This window comes from Salvelinus sp. IW2-2015, linkage group LG3 (genome assembly GCF_002910315.2).
Source record: "Salvelinus sp. IW2-2015 linkage group LG3, ASM291031v2, whole genome shotgun sequence".
NCBI lineage: Eukaryota > Metazoa > Chordata > Actinopteri > Salmoniformes > Salmonidae > Salvelinus > Salvelinus sp. IW2-2015.
This window is the reverse complement of record NC_036840.1, coordinates 23,188,419-23,205,797: the sequence shown is the minus strand read 5'-3', so window position 1 is coordinate 23,205,797 and position 17,379 is coordinate 23,188,419. Positions and strand designations below refer to the sequence as shown.

Here is a 17,379-nt window from a genome sequence, read left to right as displayed (position 1 = left end):
GCAGGACAGGAGCAGTGATGAAAGGCTGCAGCCATATGGTTGCCAGTCAGTGTGAGCTAATAGGGAGCAGGCCAGGGGCAATTCAGAAATACAAGGCTGACTGCATTTGCTCAAGCACTAGAGTCAGACTCCACACGTCCACGTCTGAGAGGAAAAGGGGACTGTGGGGGGGAAAGCCCAACATCCTAATTAGTTATTTTAGTTAGTCCATTTTGTGCCGAGGCAATACTGTAGTTTGAATACTCAGAGAGATTACTGGTGAACCTTTTAACATTTTAATCAATCTCATCCAGAGCGACTTACAGGAGCAATTAGAGTTAAGTGCCTTGCTCATGGGCATARACAGATTTTTCACCTAGTCAGCTCGGGGGTTTTGAACCACAGACCTTCCGGTTACTGGCCCAACTCTCTTAACCCACCCCCTCTCTTTCCACGAGCCACCATTTTGAAAACATCTAGGTTACTTTTCTCCTCCAAGATCAGGACAGCATGGGTTTAAGGGAACGGGCAGGGATCAGAGCTGGAGATCCCTACATTACAAACGCAGCTTCTGTCCTTTCATCCATCCTTCATCCTTTGCAGTGGTAAAGCARACAGAGACAGGAAGACCACGCCCTCTCCCTGTCAAGTCTCTGCCCCGCCGCCTGCAACGCACCTCTCAGCTGCTCAGTGAASATGTCGGACAAGTGTGTGTGTGTGTTCAGCCATCCTAACAGAGGGASWYTYWWMASAKAYACACACACACACATATATACAGAACAACAAACAAGTACAGCCGGTTGAAGTGAAGAGAAAGTCCCCATACCAAAGAAATCCTGTAGGAGTCCTGAGATTGCAGTGAATCTGCAGGTAGTTAACCCTTACTGGGCTCATCTGTCTTATAGGACATTTTTGATAGGGCAATAGGGAAATTGGTGCTAAAAAAWCATGAATGTTATTCTCCAGAGGGAGGTCAATTTATTGTCTTTATTAGTCTTGAATTGATTGATTAAACTGCAAGGAGCTGGTGGTGTTGGTAGTGAACAGTGATTAACCACATACAGTCATGGCAAACCCAGCATCACAGTTTTTGCAAAGCAAAAACTCTCCCTACAAAGTCTGTTTCATGAATACCAAAGATGGTGGATAAATAAGAGTTTACTCTGGCCGTTAACCATTTTACAATAATGGTCAAGGGTTCCTGTTTGTGTAAGTGTGATTTTTTCATCTCTCGCGTGAGCATGCTTTTCCCACGCGAGCTCAGTTCCTCCGTATAGGTTGCATTCCCTTGCATGCATCAACCAATGTTCGCGTGCCACGTCATCGACTGACTGGTTGCTATAACATAATTCAAGTATCAGCTAATCACATTACCTATCCAGGCGTTGTAGGATAAGGTATGCATCAGCAACGCCTGGGCAGAGGAACGTGGCCAATGTCTGGCATGTGAGAAAGGGAACAGCTGGCTTTAGTCTATTTATTGTCCCCCTCTCGCTTGCCCCGACCAACCAGAAAAAAATATGAGCCAGTGAGATTTCTCGGCCTGGGTCACCCCCTCCGCAGGGGCAATCAGTAGACCAGAGTGGGCCTGCCCCGATCAGAAAATAAAAATAGGGAGAGGGGTCTCGCTTTCTCTACCGTCGCGGGTAATACTCTTACCAGCCAAGCGACCCCACTAGGCCACCATACACTGTGTCCACTGTCATTCACTAGGTCACTATAGCTACAGCCATAGCCGGGAGTGGGTGTGGCCAGTTGGGGGCAGCTGATCCACAGCCAGAGCCACAGAACCCAGCCCAGATCCAAGATGGCAGCGGTGGAAGCGGCAAGCGTTGTGTACGGCGGACAGGCACGGAGAGGGATGGGTTGGGAGGAGGGGTGGCGAATACGGCGGTGTAGGAGTCACTAGCGGGGGGGCAGGAGATCCACATGTGCCAAGCCTCAACACACGAAAGACATCACACACTGGCTCACTCTATTAAACATGTAGTCACACACAAAAAGTAAAGCACAAGCACACAATCTCTCGCTCTAACACACAGACACACATCAGCACAACAGAGAGAGACTGACGGAACAGTCCAATGTAGGTGCTGCATGGCGAGAGACGGGACAATTCACTGGAAGTCTGGTAGGAGACATCACAGCAGCAGTGAGCAGTGAGCAGGGACCCCCCCCCCCAAGAGAAGCCCTCCGGCTTTGGCAATGTCAACGCAGGTGAGTGGGGAGCTACGGAGGGGTGGTGGTGATGGCGGTGGGAGTTTGGTCAAAGCACAGTCAGAGAGGGGGACGGGAACGGTGCTTTGTTTCATTACCTTGGTGGAGTAGATTGAGTTCCCACTTCCCCTTTGCCTGCGCGACGTTTATTGTCTTCCCCCTCTCACCTCACACGCTTGGCTGTGTCTGGACGGCCGGGGACCTATTTCAGTTGACATAGTCAGTCAGTATGTACAGGGCTTTGGATATAGAGCAGAGTGACACATGCACGTCTAGAACAGTAGTCACTGGAGACAGACACATTGTTGGGTGTTGTGGTTGGGTAGGAGCAAGCCCAACAGATCAAAATGCTACAGATGGAGCCATTCTATCTGCGTGCCTCTCCCCAGCTCTCAGATGGTGTGTGTGTCCCCGCCATTGGTAAACAAGGAATCATCTGCAAACGAGTAATGCGCGCCACTCGGCTCAACATTGAATCTGCAATTAAAATGTTATGAAATCGACACCAGATTGGCACAAAGCGGCAATCAAAAAAGATCAGAGGTCATGGAAACGGTTTTCAGACATGAGAGCATGGTAACAGTAGCCTTGTTGGGATACCAGTGAGGGGTTATGTCCCAATTATCTCTTTCTTCCTGAAGTGTACACTCGTTCACTACTTCTTACACATCTAAATCGCATTGGATTAGTGGAGGCATGGGCTAGAGGGTGTTTCCAACATATTTCTTATACCAGTCATTTCCTCTCAAATTAGTGAAGGGATGTGAACAAGTGCACAATTGAGAAGAATATAGATATTACTGGGACACACCCTGGGCCTGTCTGTGCTGTAGTCCTAGAGTTCGAGTGAGGCTGGAAAGAGAGGCCGACCCCAGACTAGACTTACCCCATCCACCGAGGCAGACTAGGGGGGGGAGCACACACAGACGCTACTCCTCATTTTCTCTGCCACCCTGGTCCCCAGTCACATGGGTCTGGTCATTACAACAAGGAGAAACAGGAAGGAGTGAAAAAAAAAAAAAAAAAACAAGAAGTACATCTGAAACGCTCAGGTTCTCCCCCCCACCACAGTAGTCAGAAACATTCTTTATTTAAAAAATGGTGGGCATGTATAGTGTACATATTAAAAAGCATGCCGGTTTAATTGTTTATTTGTTTTTTTTGAAAAAGGCAAAATAAAAAATATGGTCAGACACAAGGCAAGCAATAAGACTAAAAAATATTTTTTTTTGTGACCATCGAGATTTCACAGGAGATGCAACCGTGTGTGTGTGTGTATATATGAGAGACGGAGAGAGAATATGCAATATCAAAAGCTATATAACTACAACCACAAGGAGAAAGGACAGTGGGGTACGGGGGTAGTGAGTGGTCTTACAACGGGGCGCAAGGACACGTCGGGGGCGGGCCACTGAAAGATACTGCTCCATCTGTCATCATGCCATCGGTGCGAACGTCACCGCACCACAAAAAAAAAAAAATGATCACGTCCCATTATCTTAACCCTTTACCCTCCACCTCAGATTTAAAAAAAATTAGAAGACTGCCATTAGAAAAAAAGCACTTCAAAAAAGGAGTTATTCCCTCCACTAAATGCACTTCACGCAACGCTTAGGCACAACGTTAAGCTCATCGAAACTCACGGTTCTCTAGCTAAAAAGTCTAAAAAGTTGACTTGCTTATAAATCCATCAAACAGCTCGTACATACATGATCTGAGGGGTTAGAATGTACTCGTCGACCCCTCAACCACTTACAAAAAAACTTAAAACATACTTCAAAAGGCCTCAAAATACACTGATGCAGCAAGACACTACTAGTATAGTACATCATCTTTGTCACTAAAATGTGGCGTTCTTCTCCAAACTCCTGACCAGGGTTGGGGTCCATTCCWTTTCAGGAAGTAAATTGACTGAATTGAATTCAAATGGAATGGATCCCAACCTTGCAACTGRCACCAATTGATATAACTGGATGGATAGAAAGCACACTAATCATATTCTAACCAGCTAATCTCAATCCTATCTCATTGTCAGAGGTAGGTATAGATAGCCTGGTGAAACCTGACAATGTTGAATCCTCCATTGTTTCAGTGGTGAGCACAGCATTCAATCTGGTTTAACCAGGCTAAGGTATAGATAGAGTAAAAGGAGGGCAGAAATGCAGCAGTGTCTTTCAGGGTTCTGGTTGCAGCGGGGCGAGGSAGGGATGAGGCTGGGTAGGTAGAGTGTAGTTCTTAAATACTAGTGTGGCTGTGGTCTRTGCCCTCGATACCCCCAGGGTTGCGCTAGTGAGGGAACCGGACAGTGTGAATTACATTGAAACAGAAAGCCAACATCTCTCTCTCTCACACCAGTCCCGGCGCATGCAAGACACACAGACCCCTCCAACCCTGGACCTTCACAACAAACCACAGTGCAGTTTCAATACATTCATATAGTTAAAATAAAAGCTAGAAATATTTCTGTTGAACTAGTGGAGAGATTAGCTAATTCGTTGAATCCTCGAGAACCATCATATTTTGGCCTTTACACTGCAAATCACTCTTGAAGGCAATGAAAATGTATGACGGTCCTCAGTCTATTTCTTACACTTTAAAAAGCAATAGAAATCCCTACCAAAAAAAGCCAACGGTATGTGGCGGATAAGAGCAACTTCCCCCCTCTTTCACTGCACTGTGTGTGTGGTATCAGGACCACGGTTGGGGTTTAGATGCTTGGGTGTTTATCCATCGACTACAGTAAAAACTAATACCAAACCAACTCCACACACAAAACACTAATTCTCACACAGATACACATCCAGAGACACACACACAGATATATATACCCCCACACACAGATATATATACCCCCACACACAGATACACACAGCCGCTGAGAGAAAGGAAGGGTACGAGGGTGGTATACGGGTTGTGTGCGGTGGGGTGGGGGGGCAGAGGAGGTGTGTGCGAGGGAGGTGTGGACTATCGGAAGGGGGGCTCAGGCGTGTGAAGGGAGATTTCGGGGGCTCGGCGGAGGACGGCCTCCTTGCGGTTCGGTGGCGGCGGCAGCGGCGACTCATACACTCTGGGCACTGCCACCATAGCGGAGGCGGGCACCACTGGCCTGAGGGCGGCGTCCAGCGCCGTGACGTGGGCCGGTTGGCCGTGGTGGTGGGCGTGGCCCGCCATGGCGTGGGCAGGGATGGCAGCTATGGCGTGGTGGTTGGGAGGCGGGTAGGCGTACTGGAGCTGTTGGAGTTGCTGGTACTGTTGGAGTTGCTGGTACTGCTGGAGTTGCTGATACTGCTGGTACTGCTGGTAGTACTCCGCATAGTACCTGGGGGAGAGAGGGAATGAGAAAGAGGGAAGGGGGAGGGAGAAGGAGAAATCGAGTGAGAAGTTAAGAGCGAGAGAAAAGAGGGTAGGGAAACAGACAGACAAGAGGGTTTTGGATTATCTACCAGGGATTGTATATTAGTCTTTTACACACAAGGTTTCAAGTGGGGGTACAGAGTCTTTTCAGGGGGCGGTAGGTAGGGTAGGTAGCGTACTGTAACTGCTGGAGCTGCTGGTACTGTTGGTGCTGTTGTTGGTAGTACTCAGCATACTGTTGGTACTGCTCTCTAAGATACACACGAAGGGAGGGAGGGGGGACAGATTTTAGATCATGTACCAGTAGGGAACAGGCTTTCAGAGAATGTGCAAGGGGTTGGTTAAATTAAAACAAGCCTCTGATGGCAATGAAGGATAACATATTGAKCAATTTGGCTAAGTGTATGTCCACTACCACTCCTGAAGTCTGAACATCAGAGGGGTCATGTAGTGGAAAAGGAGAGAGAGTGCAGTACACTGGGAAATGTCAGAGAGGATTCAATAAGGAGAGAGATGAKTTAAGTGCTCCTAAAACCATTGGGGCGAACCCTAACTTCCACTGAAGTCAAATTTCACTGAGCCACGCATTGATGTAAATGTGAGACTACGTGAAAATTCGACTTAAAATGGAAATTAGGATGCGCCTAATTACTGTAACTGCTGGAGCTGCTGGTACTGTTGGTGCTGTTGTTGGTAGTACTCAGCGTACTGTTGACACTGGTCTCTAAGATACACACGGAGGGAGGGAGACAGAGAGCGTTTCAGATCATCTACTAGCAGGGAATAGAAGTATTTTCACACAAAAAGAACAGGCTTTCAGAAAATGCACAAGGGTTAAAGCGAGTCTTTGATTGCAATGAAGGCTAATGTATTGAGCAATTCTGATACAGTACGTACAGGACCAGTCAAAAGTTTGGACACATACTCATTCCAGGGTTTTTCATTATTTATTTTACTAATTTCTACATTGTAGACATCAAAACTATGAAATAACACATATGGAATCATGTAGTAACCAAAGAAGTGTTAAACAAATAAAAAATATTTTACATTTGAGATTCTTCAAAGTAGCCACCCTTTGCCTTGATGACTGCTTTGCACTCTTGGCATTCTCTCAACCAGCTTCATGAGGTAGTCACCTGGAATGCATTCCAACTAACAGGTGTGCCTTGTTAAAAGTWAATTTGTGGAATTTCTTTCCTTCTTAATGTGTTTGAGCCAATCAGTTGTTGTGACATGGTAGGGGTGGTATACAGAAGATAGCCCTATTTGGGAAAAGGCCAAGTCCATATTATGCCAAGAACAGCTTAAATAAGCAAAGAGAAACGACAGTCCATCATTACTTTAAGACATGATGGTCAGTCAATACGGAAAATGTCAAGAACTTTGAAAGTTTCTTCAAGTGCAGTCGCAAAAACTATCAAGCGCTATGATGAAACTGGCTCTCATGAGGACCGCCACAGGAAAGGAAGACCCCTCTGCTGTAGAGGATAAGTTCATAGAGTTACCAGCCTCAGAAATTGCAGCCCAAATAAAATGCTTCACAGAGTTCAAGTAACAGACACATCTCAACATCAACTGTTCAGAGGAGACTGCGTGAATCAGGCCTTCATGGTCGAATTGCTGCAAAGAAACCACTACTAAAGGACACCAACAAGAAGAAGAGACTTGCTTGGGCCAAGAAACACGAGCAATGGACATTAGACCGGTGGAAATCTGTCCTTTGGTCTGATGAGTCCAAATTTGAGATTTTTGGTTCCAACCGCCATGTCTTTGTGAGACGCAGAGCAGGTAAACGGATGATTTCCTGCATGTGTGGTTCCCATCGTGAAGCATGGGGTCTGTGATTTATTTAGATTTCAAGGCACACTTAACCAGCATTGCTATCACAGCATTCGGCAGCGATTGGCCATCCCATCTGGTTTGCGCTTCGTAGGACTATCATTTGTTTTTCAACAGCACAATGACCCAAAACACACCTCCAGACTGTGTAAGGGCTGTTTGACCAAGAAGGAGAGTGATGGAGTGCTGCATCAGATGACCTGGCCTCCACAATCACCCAACCTCAACCCAATTGAGATGGTTTGGACCGCAGAGTGAAGGAAAAGCAGCCAACAAGTGCTCAGGATATGTGGGAACTCCTTCAAGACTGTTGGAAAAGCATTCCCTATGAAGCTGGTTGAGAGAATGAAAAGAGTGTACAAAGCTGTCATCAAGGCAAATGGTGGCTACTTTGAAGAATCTCAAATMTMAAATATATTTGGATTTGTTTAACACTTTTTTGGTTACTACCTGATTCCATATGTATTRTTTCATAGTTGAGGTCTTCACTATTATTCTACAACGTTGAAAATAGTAAAACTAAAGAAAAACCCTTGAATGACTAAGTGTGTCCAAACATTTGCCTAGTTTTGTATGTCCATGACCACTCCTGAAGCCTGAAAACAGACGACGGTTTGTAGTGAGAAAGGAGTGTTTATGGTGTAGGGTGCAATGCATTGGGGAGGATCAGAGGATTAAACATTCCTACAACCATTGGGAGAATACAAATCTCTACTGAAGTCAAATTTCACTCAGTCCTGCACTGATGTCAATGGGACACTAAAATTTGACTTAAAGTGGAAATCTGGATACGCCCCATAGAGCGTAAAGTCAACTAAATTGTGAATGAGGGTCAAAGAGGATTTGATAAGGAGAAAGTGCTAGTACCTAGTCATGGGGTCCTCTGCAGCCTCCGCTTCCTCCTCTGCAGCTCGCCCAGCGGGGGTGGGGAGCAGCGGCCGGCGTTGCTTGGGCGCTCTCTGGTACATGAAGGGCTTCATGACAGGGTCGGGCAGTAGGGACCCCGCCGAACGCCTCAGGGGACTCCGGTCCCTTTCCCCGGACTTTGCCGCTTGGGCCGCCGCCGCATTCTGCTGCTCGGCCAGAACCTGCTGTCCCTGGGCGAAGTAGTGCTGCACCCTCGCTGCCTCAAAAATGGCAGCCGACGGGTCCGCCGACACGCTCATGGCTCCCATCCCCATGTGACCGTAGGCATGCTGGGCACCCCCATAGAGCGCCGGTGCCAAGGCATAGGCCTGGTTGATGGCAGCAGCGGTCGTAGGCATCTCTACGCCAGGGGCTGCCAGGTAGACGGCCCCTGGGTGGTGGTGATGGTTGGCCATGGCATGCGCGTAGACGGGTGTGGAGTAGGCAGCGGCGGGGCTGGCAGCGATCTGACTGAGCTGACTGTAGAGGGCGGCGTGGCTGGGGTTCATGGACCTGGCGTACACCTGCGTGGCGCCCGCCTGCGTCAACGCTGCCGCCTGATTKGCTGCCTGGACYCCRTAGAGCTGATTGGCCACGTTGGCGCCGTACACCTGCGTCGCCAGGGCACCGTACACTGCCTGGTTGACGGGGTTGCCKTCCGYYCGCGTGCCGGTGGTGWGRCCCGTCARCGCMGCGTAKGTGGGGTCAAAGGTYGAGGTGTTGTAGACAGAGTTGTGGACACTCTGCTGGACCTGAAGGGGGAGGCCGGCTGCGGCGGCTGCGGCTGCAGCTAACACGGCTGCCTGGCTCTGGTACTGTTCCAGAGAGGGCTTCCCTACAGGGCACTCCCCAGCGTAGTGGCCCTGCTTCCCACAGCTCACACAAGGGATCTTCCCGGTGGGGGTTTGCTTAGAAGGCTGTACCTGTAAGGATAAATAGACAAGACACAATCATGTTAGCTTCAGGGACATCTTTACTAAGAGACAACCGGACATACAACACAGACTATTATGGGTACTGTAGTACATGATTCTACAGCCTTCAGGAACATCTTTACTGAGATAAAACAAGATATACACTGCAGAGCATTATGGGTACTGTAGTACACATAGAAATACAATCACTAGAACGGAAATAACCCTTCAGACCACAGCAATTTGGCCGCACCCTCACGGGTCCACTCAAAATGGCCACCGGTCCACCCACCAATCCCTTTCCCCATTCTATTTCTATGTCAGGGCGTCGTGCTACAGCACCTTGGAGAGCTCCACGGAGAGCGGGCGTCCCTTGAAGGAGGTGCCGTGGAGGGCCTCGATGGCCAGTAGAGCCTCCTCCTTATTCTCCATGTGCACAAAGGCGTATCCTGCAGAAGAGGAGAGCCTGGCTGTCATTGAGCGCAGGGACACCAGTTAGAACCACACCGGGCATGCCACACACACACCTTACCGCTTTATACACACATTTCTTATTGCTCTATACAATTATACACAGACCTTACATGACTGTAATTCAAGTTGCATAATGAAGAAGCCCTAAACAGCTAAGAATACCTTGGATCTTAACTAGCTATCAATGGTACGCAGTGCTTGAAGTGCACTGAAAAAGGTGCCGGTACTCATTTTGGGTGCTGGAACTCTTTATACTTAGTTGCTAGTACACATATTACAGCCAATATTCTATCCTTCAGCAGTAGAACATTTGAGGTGCAAGTTCTTCGTACCAGACAGCACCATCCGGCCCACTTCAGGCACTGGTGCACCAAAATGTACTGCACAATCTCCCTTCTGAGTACYCCTCCATGAGAAGGGATGAGACTCACCTTTGACCTTGTCGCACTCCAGTACTTTCCCGAAGGTCTGGAAGAGCTCCTGGAGATCCTCAGTGGTGCACATGCCCGACAGGTTGCCCACAAACACCTTGGTGGAGTGGAGCGGTCTGCCCCGGGACTCCTCCACCACCAGGTTCCTCCCCCGGAACTCCCTGCCGTTCAGCTCACTGATGGCCCGCTCTGCAGCCCCCTCGCCCTGGGGAGTACATTACATTTCAAAATGTTAACTAAATAATAGGATCATTTCAGATCTTTAGATTTGAATGTTACATTAGAAAACAATGTGAGAAACACCCAATAAGGAAATTAATGTTGTACCATATGGACTCAATGTAGCCTACGYACACACAAAGTAACAACCAACACACAGTTCTGGCGTTCCCTCCCCATCATGGATTTAAAAACATAGGATTGTTTGGCGTAAACTTTGCCTAGATGGAGGTAAGACCATTGTTAAAGCCATAAAGAATAGTGTGCGCAACCAAATATACACTTTAGGAGAATTGGGACATGCCTCAGTCCTCCCTATGGGACATCTATAACCTACCTGTAGGTGTACGAAGGCGAACTGTCGGAGAACGCTGCAGCTGACCACCTGGCCATACGACTCAAAGATGGCCGACAGCTCCTCCTGGGTGGTGTCCAGAGCCAGGTTGCCCACGAAGAGCTTCACCGTGTTGCTCTTGTCCATTGTGGCACTGGGGACACACCGATGCAGGCGTGCGCACGCACASACACGAGATACAGGCAGAGAGACAGACGCACACAGACAGACAAACAGAGGCGCACACACACAAGGGAGGGAGAGAGCAGACAAGTGAACATACTGAAGACAACTTTCCTGAACTTCAACTTGTTGCACTTGTTCACGGCGGTCACTGGAGAAACCAAATGACAACCATTCAGAGGGAGAAAGCAAGAGATGAGTAAACGAATGAAACCACAGGAGAAGAGGGGAAGGAAATGTGTCAAGAGATTTGACAGTCGACCACCATGCACAATAACTACAAAGACATGCATGTCAGATTGAAGACACCATATCGAGTTATAATATGTTATTCTATGGATGACACCATAGAACCGTGGTTATGTTGCCTATTCTAGTCGCAAGCAACAAGTTGACCTCACTTCCTACAGGTCAAGATGCACTAAGCTACCCTATAGGTTTGTCAACAGCTTAGCCTGGGCCAGTTGCTATGCTAGCTGTAGATCAAATCAAATTGTATTGGTCACATACACATATTTAGCGGATGTAGCAAAATGCTTGTGTTCTTAGCTCCAACACTGCAGTAGTATCTAACATTTCACACAACTCTAAAAGTAAAATGATGGAATTAAGAAATATTAGGAAGCGCAATGTCGGAGTGGCATTGACTAAAATACAGTAGAAACATTAAAATAGTACATAAACATTAAAGTGACTAGTGTTCCATTATTAAAGTGATCGAAGAGCAACAAAAAAATAAGGAAATTGACACCACCAGAGTGACGTTTCTGTTCTCTGTACATACTAAGCACAACATGTATAGAATACTGAAAATGCTAAATTTATACATAGTAGCCTATCCGCTGATATCAACTATATTTACAGTAACGTCATTTAAAAAAGTTCAGATGAGGGATCATCGCGTATGGAAACGATTTTGTTTTTCTGATGACGCAGCAAGAGAAAGTAAAAAATGTTTTGCTAGAAACATTGGGAATCTCCCGATCGATCACGATGTTACAGAAATGTTACAAACATTTGGTGCAGGTTTACATGATTTCGAAAGTCGCAGTTAAAACCGGTTGCTCAGTCATATTTAAAACTAGTAGCCTGACGGGGATATTTCATGTTTTGCTTGGTGTGACCGAAACTGAACAAACCTCGCGGCGAAAATGTGATCAAACAATTTCGATGCCATTTATCATCAACCCAATCTACACAATTACACAAACAATACGCAAATTGTATCGAGTGAATGGTGTTGGATTGGAGACATTACAAAACATGTTTACAGTTGAAACGTTACAATAAGAGCATTTTTCCGCATTGGAATAGACATTCCGCGAGAGCGAAAAATGTATTAAATGGTACGACAATCCGCTTTCCCTCTTTTGTGTCGTTGATTCTTCCGCTCTCCGCGGATAAAACCTCATATTTCTACGCATCGTCGTTTGGTGTATTTTTCATCGTTTGTAAAGAAATAAAATGAAAGAGATGGACAGACATCTTACTTACCTAAGCAGTGTCGTGTTTCAAAATGGTAGCGCCTGCTTCCGTTTTTTTAGAATGACGCGCATTTTTCACCAATGGGGAAGCTCGGGGCTGCCACACTAGAACGCCGATTCTTCACAATAACATTTGAACAGATAGGCTATTAAAAAAAATGGGTTTATTTCGCCTGAGCAAAAGTCATTTATTTGAACATTTCAGTCATTTATCAATTCATATACAGGTTTCACTCAGTCCAAAGGGCAACTGGTGCCTTTTATTACAAGTCTGACTGAGAAAAGTAACAACAAAAAATCTCTACAACACTGGTTACAAATATTTTGATAAAATCATACTACATTTGGGAGGTAAACCACAATCTCCCTTGGAGGTACTGATATTTACAAAGTAGAACACTTGAGATAAGTATCAAAATTGTGATCAAACATAGAATGACAACATCCACATTAATATTACAAAACTATTCAAATTAGTCAAATACAACAGAATAGTCAGCATGGGATGTTTTGGCTTGAAATAAGAACATACATCCTATTCCTGTTGTGTTTCTTTAGTCTGTCATGAAAGGTTCCGGTCTCGGAAGAATTCGATTTGGCATCTCAATAAAAAGGAAGATGACTGCTGAACAGACAATTCTTTGATCTCTCCTCCTCCTCCTCACTCTCCTACTTAACCTCTCTCCCACTGTCCCTGTCTCCCACTCTCTCAGTGCAGTTTCAGTCAGTGTGCGACATCATCAACGACAGTCAGTGATGTTCACCATTCAGGGTAATTTTCACAAGGCAAAAAAACAGAACACATGAACAGATAACCTGGACTTGTCCAATGAGATCTCATTTTCAGTTTTTGTTGCAAAACGTTTTGCTACATTGTGCATGAATGAATATGACCCAGGCATCTGGCATCACAGGTGAGCGCCAGGTGTCTCTGTGGTGGTCTTGCTGCGGCCCGTTCCGGCCAGCGGTCGGTCACTCTCCTCCCATAGTGTCACCACGTCACACGCACAGATCTGCTTGGCATTCTGGAACAGGAAAGCAGAGCGAGCGATTATCCCACAGGCCAGTCTGTACCCAATGAGCACRGAGCAATAGATACACATACATTGACAGGGTCAGCACCTGCAAAGTCTAGACAATGAAGGCAACATGACACATGAGTCACACAGGAATATACACAGAACACTGTCACGAAGAGAAATTCCAAGAACCAATAGAATTGTATTTTAAAACGGTTAAATACAATTCATTAACTCCAACTCTGACTTACAGTTAGTCCACCTAACCGCTATTCTCATTTCTCCTCTACCATGAGCTCACCTCTGTCCGGAGTTCCCGGTCAGTTTGGAGAGGGGGTGACCACCCCTTCCTAGGTCATCCTGCCCAGCATCCACCACCAGAGAACGACCAATCACACCCCACACCTGCAAGAAGTGACAGAGGAGGGGTCAGAGTGGCCATTGTCAATGCCTGCATCCCAAATGGCACCGTATTCCCCATTTAGTGCACTACTTTTTCCCTGGTCAAAAGTAGTGCACTAAATGGGGAATAGAGTGCCAATTAGGACACAGTCAATGTTGTTGGTACAACTGACCAGTGTGCTGTGCTCAGGATTTAATTGTGGCTAAACCTGCCCTCACCCTAGAATTAACGTTCTAGATTACTAATTTATCTCCATAGTGAGTCTAGTTGTAAATTCTTTAAATTGCGCATGCCTCAAACACCATGTACTAAATGTCTACACTGTAATTACACTGTACTTGCCTGTGTAAGTACCATGTAAATACGTAGGTTTTAGATCAGAAGGAGTAGGTGTGTGCATGTGTGTTACCTTTAGCTAAGGGTCCTCTAGTCTGAATGAGGCTCGGCCGTCTGGTCCAGCCACAATATTCCCCAGATCACCTACATGCTGGAAGAAAACACATTTACATGAATATCACAGCCATGAATAGCATTTGACCAGTTAGAAAAGGTAAAAGGCATAAAAAAATGTTTTTTTTTATCAATATCTGTCTAATCAATATCAGTCAATACCAATCCTATCATCTCTTTGAGACAGTAAAAGGTTACTTCCTGAGAGCATAACATCTCAGAAAGTACCCCAGTTTCACAAGGTAATGAAGCAGGACTATACAGTGTAACCTACTCTGAGTGAAGGCAAGGAAACTGTACCCTGTCTGGGTCCTGCGAGGCGCCATGTTGTCTCCCATAGGGGTTATAGTGTTCTCCACAGCTGTACAAACACACACACAGAGAGAAACATGAGTTATCAGCTCCCATGATCCTCTGGGGCAAGCAGGTGCAACTGTGATATCATGAGCTGCAGTGATGCAATCATAAAGCGACAGATCTAGCCAATGGTTCCTTTAATTGACTTTGAGGAAACTCTGAAGGATGTAAAAAATTGGGGCAAAAGCAATGCATACAGTATAATATACTATGATAAATATAACCTTTGAAAAACTGCAAAATCCTCAAATAATGCATTTTGGGTGGTAATGTAACATGTGTGTGTGCTTCACACACACACACACACCACACAACACACACACACACACACACACACACACACACACACAACACACACACAACACACACACCACACACACACACACACACACACACACACACACACACACCACACACACAACACACGTTACCTCTGGCAGTCATGTGTGAGATCTCCTAGCGTGTGGACGTGGAGGCCGTGGGCACCAGGTTACAGACCATCAATGGTCCCGTCGATCAAACAGCGCTCCTCAGACAGCTGCAGGAACCGCACCACCCCCTGAACAGGACCACTACCAACAATCATGGCTACCGCCGCACCCAAGTCTGATACACACAGACACACAAACATTTGTATAGAGTACAGACTCACACACACACACATAAAGAGTAGACACACATTACACATATAGTAGATAACACAAATACAGATGCCCCATACACCTGTGATTTAGGCCTACTAATAACTTAAATATTGGACATTAGTCTGTTAATGTGTTCAGGCATTCTGAATTCACTAAGTAATTCATACACCCTCAGGCTAATGTTTCCCGCCATAGGCCGTGGACACATTGGGATTTTGTATTTGGAGTATTTCGGATAGAGGCAATGCTTTTTCAATGAGTCAACCTTTGAGGGGTGAATGACAACGGAGATGGCTGTCCGACCAAAAACGCACAAATTGTTCGTCTTTTTGCGTATACAAAAAAAAGGGTGGAATTTTTTGACGGGCAATGAATGCAAGTAATATACAATTTCATCCGTGTTCACATGTCCGAAAGTATGTCTACAGCCTTACCCTGTTCTGTTCCCCCAATGCCCTTGAGTACCGCCCTGCGTCCTGTGCTCTCTATGAGACCCTGCACCTCATGGGACGTCAGAGATGCTTCCACCAGAACCTCCTCATTCCCCACGTCTATCCTCACTGACCGCACTCCTGTACTCAGAATAAAGGAGAGGTGAGAAAGAGGGCATGAGGAGCAGAAAAGAAAATGAGAGAAAGAAAAGTGTGAGGAACCAAAACAGAGAGAGCGAAAAGCAATGAGGAGAACACACAGAGATGAGGAATGAAGGAAAAGAAAAGAGAGATTACTGCTGCCATGTGACCGGCGATGCTTTAGATGGCTTTTAGTGGATGAATCTTGGAATGCATGGAGGGGCACTGTGGTTTCGTTCCAGTGTTAAGTATTTGAGCAAAAGCAAGAGCAGCCCCTGTATTGCTAACTAAATTGCAATGTACTGCACTAGGATGTAACAGTAATAGCTAAGTAAATAATAACAACATTCATAATTTCTTCTACTGTCTACTATTGGTATGCAGCCTAGGGGCAATGCCCCTAGTTTACATTGAGTTGCGTGTGCACACTGTAGAAGAAGTGTAGTTATTAGCCTACTACATTAATCAATTATTTGACTGGTGGAAAGGACAGGTAAAAATGCACCTGGCTGGTTTTCCCTCCAGTGCAGCTTGGATTGTCTCTGCACAACTGTCACATGTCATCTGCACTGCAAACTCCAGCTGTACAGAACAGAGAAATTAGATACAGCACGCAGTGAACTAGGTCCTCAAAGTACAGTACAGTCTGTATGGCTATATCTCTAAATGTTAAATTAAGCTACTTTAGTTTTCCACCAATGCTGCGTTCCATATCAATTATTGACGATAGCTGAAGTAGGCCTACCAGTTACGATTTATGAAGTCACATGACTGATAGCTAGCTTTTTCAGACAGTCCTGTTATTAATTTGTATTAGCGGTCTTGACTCTTTAATATAGTCATTGAATCTTAGGGCTGGTAAATAAGCAATTGTTTACATTCAGTAGCCTACTGACACTCAGGATCGCAAAATTGACAATTTGTCGTTTGAAGAAAGCTTAACATCAGATTGTTCAAACCTTCGTATTTCTATCTGTGTCCATGTTTGTGCTACACGCAGTTGTCTGACCTATGATAACAAAGTGTAATAGATAATCTCCTACTTTCCTCCAAACACAAAACGGGCGAGGGCGCTGCCATCTTTACGAGGTCGGTATACGGTATTTTGACCGTCACCGCCACCTAGTGTTAATTACAGTCACTGCATAAATTTGGTGTTCACTTTTTATAATGTGAACGTGACAAGACAAGTAAACGTAATATGATGGGGGAGTGGACTGAGAATAGGGGTGTCCCCCAAATGGCACCCTATTCTCTATATACTGAAAGTAGTGCAATATATACAGTACCAGTCAAAAGTTTGGATACACCTACTCATTTAAGGGTTTTTCTTTATTTGTACTATTTTCTATATTGTAGAATAATAGTGAAGACATCATAACTATGAAATAACACATATGAAATCATGTAGTAACCAAAAAAGTGTTTATCAAATCAAAATACATTTTATATTTGAGATTCTTCAAAGTAGCAATCCTTTGCCTTGATGACTGCTTTGCACACTCTTGGCATTCTCTCAACCAGCTTCATGAGGTGGTCACCCGGAATGCATTTCAATTAACAGATGTGCCTTGTTAAAAGTTAATTTGTGGAATTT

At 45.6% G+C, this 17,379-nt stretch overlaps 1 protein-coding gene and 1 pseudogene across 5 annotated transcripts; both read right to left on the bottom strand.

The window, feature by feature from the left end:
- Positions 1-3,249: 3,249 nt before the first annotated feature.
- Positions 3,250-12,437, bottom strand: LOC111952989 (RNA-binding protein 4). 5 transcript variants are annotated; one of them, XM_023972042.2, is made up of 8 exons: positions 12,348-12,437; positions 10,674-10,824; positions 10,118-10,322; positions 9,555-9,682; positions 8,260-9,221; positions 6,203-6,274; positions 5,730-5,801; positions 3,250-5,515 (listed from the first exon to the last, which is right to left on the bottom strand). In XM_023972042.2, the coding sequence occupies exons 2-8, from the start codon at positions 10,815-10,817 to the stop codon at positions 5,161-5,163; spliced, it is 1,938 nt and encodes a 645-aa protein (XP_023827810.1). In that variant the 5' UTR covers positions 10,818-10,824; positions 12,348-12,437; the 3' UTR covers positions 3,250-5,160. The 5 variants fall into 5 exon arrangements, with proteins under 5 accessions (XP_023827810.1, XP_023827818.1, XP_023827827.1 ...); XM_023972050.2 differs by having other exon boundaries at positions 9,555-9,661; XM_023972059.2 differs by lacking the exon at positions 6,203-6,274.
- Positions 12,438-12,484: 47 nt separating this feature from the next.
- LOC111980515 (copper chaperone for superoxide dismutase-like) lies at positions 12,485-16,870 on the bottom strand (annotated as a pseudogene).
- Positions 16,871-17,379: the final 509 nt, after the last annotated feature.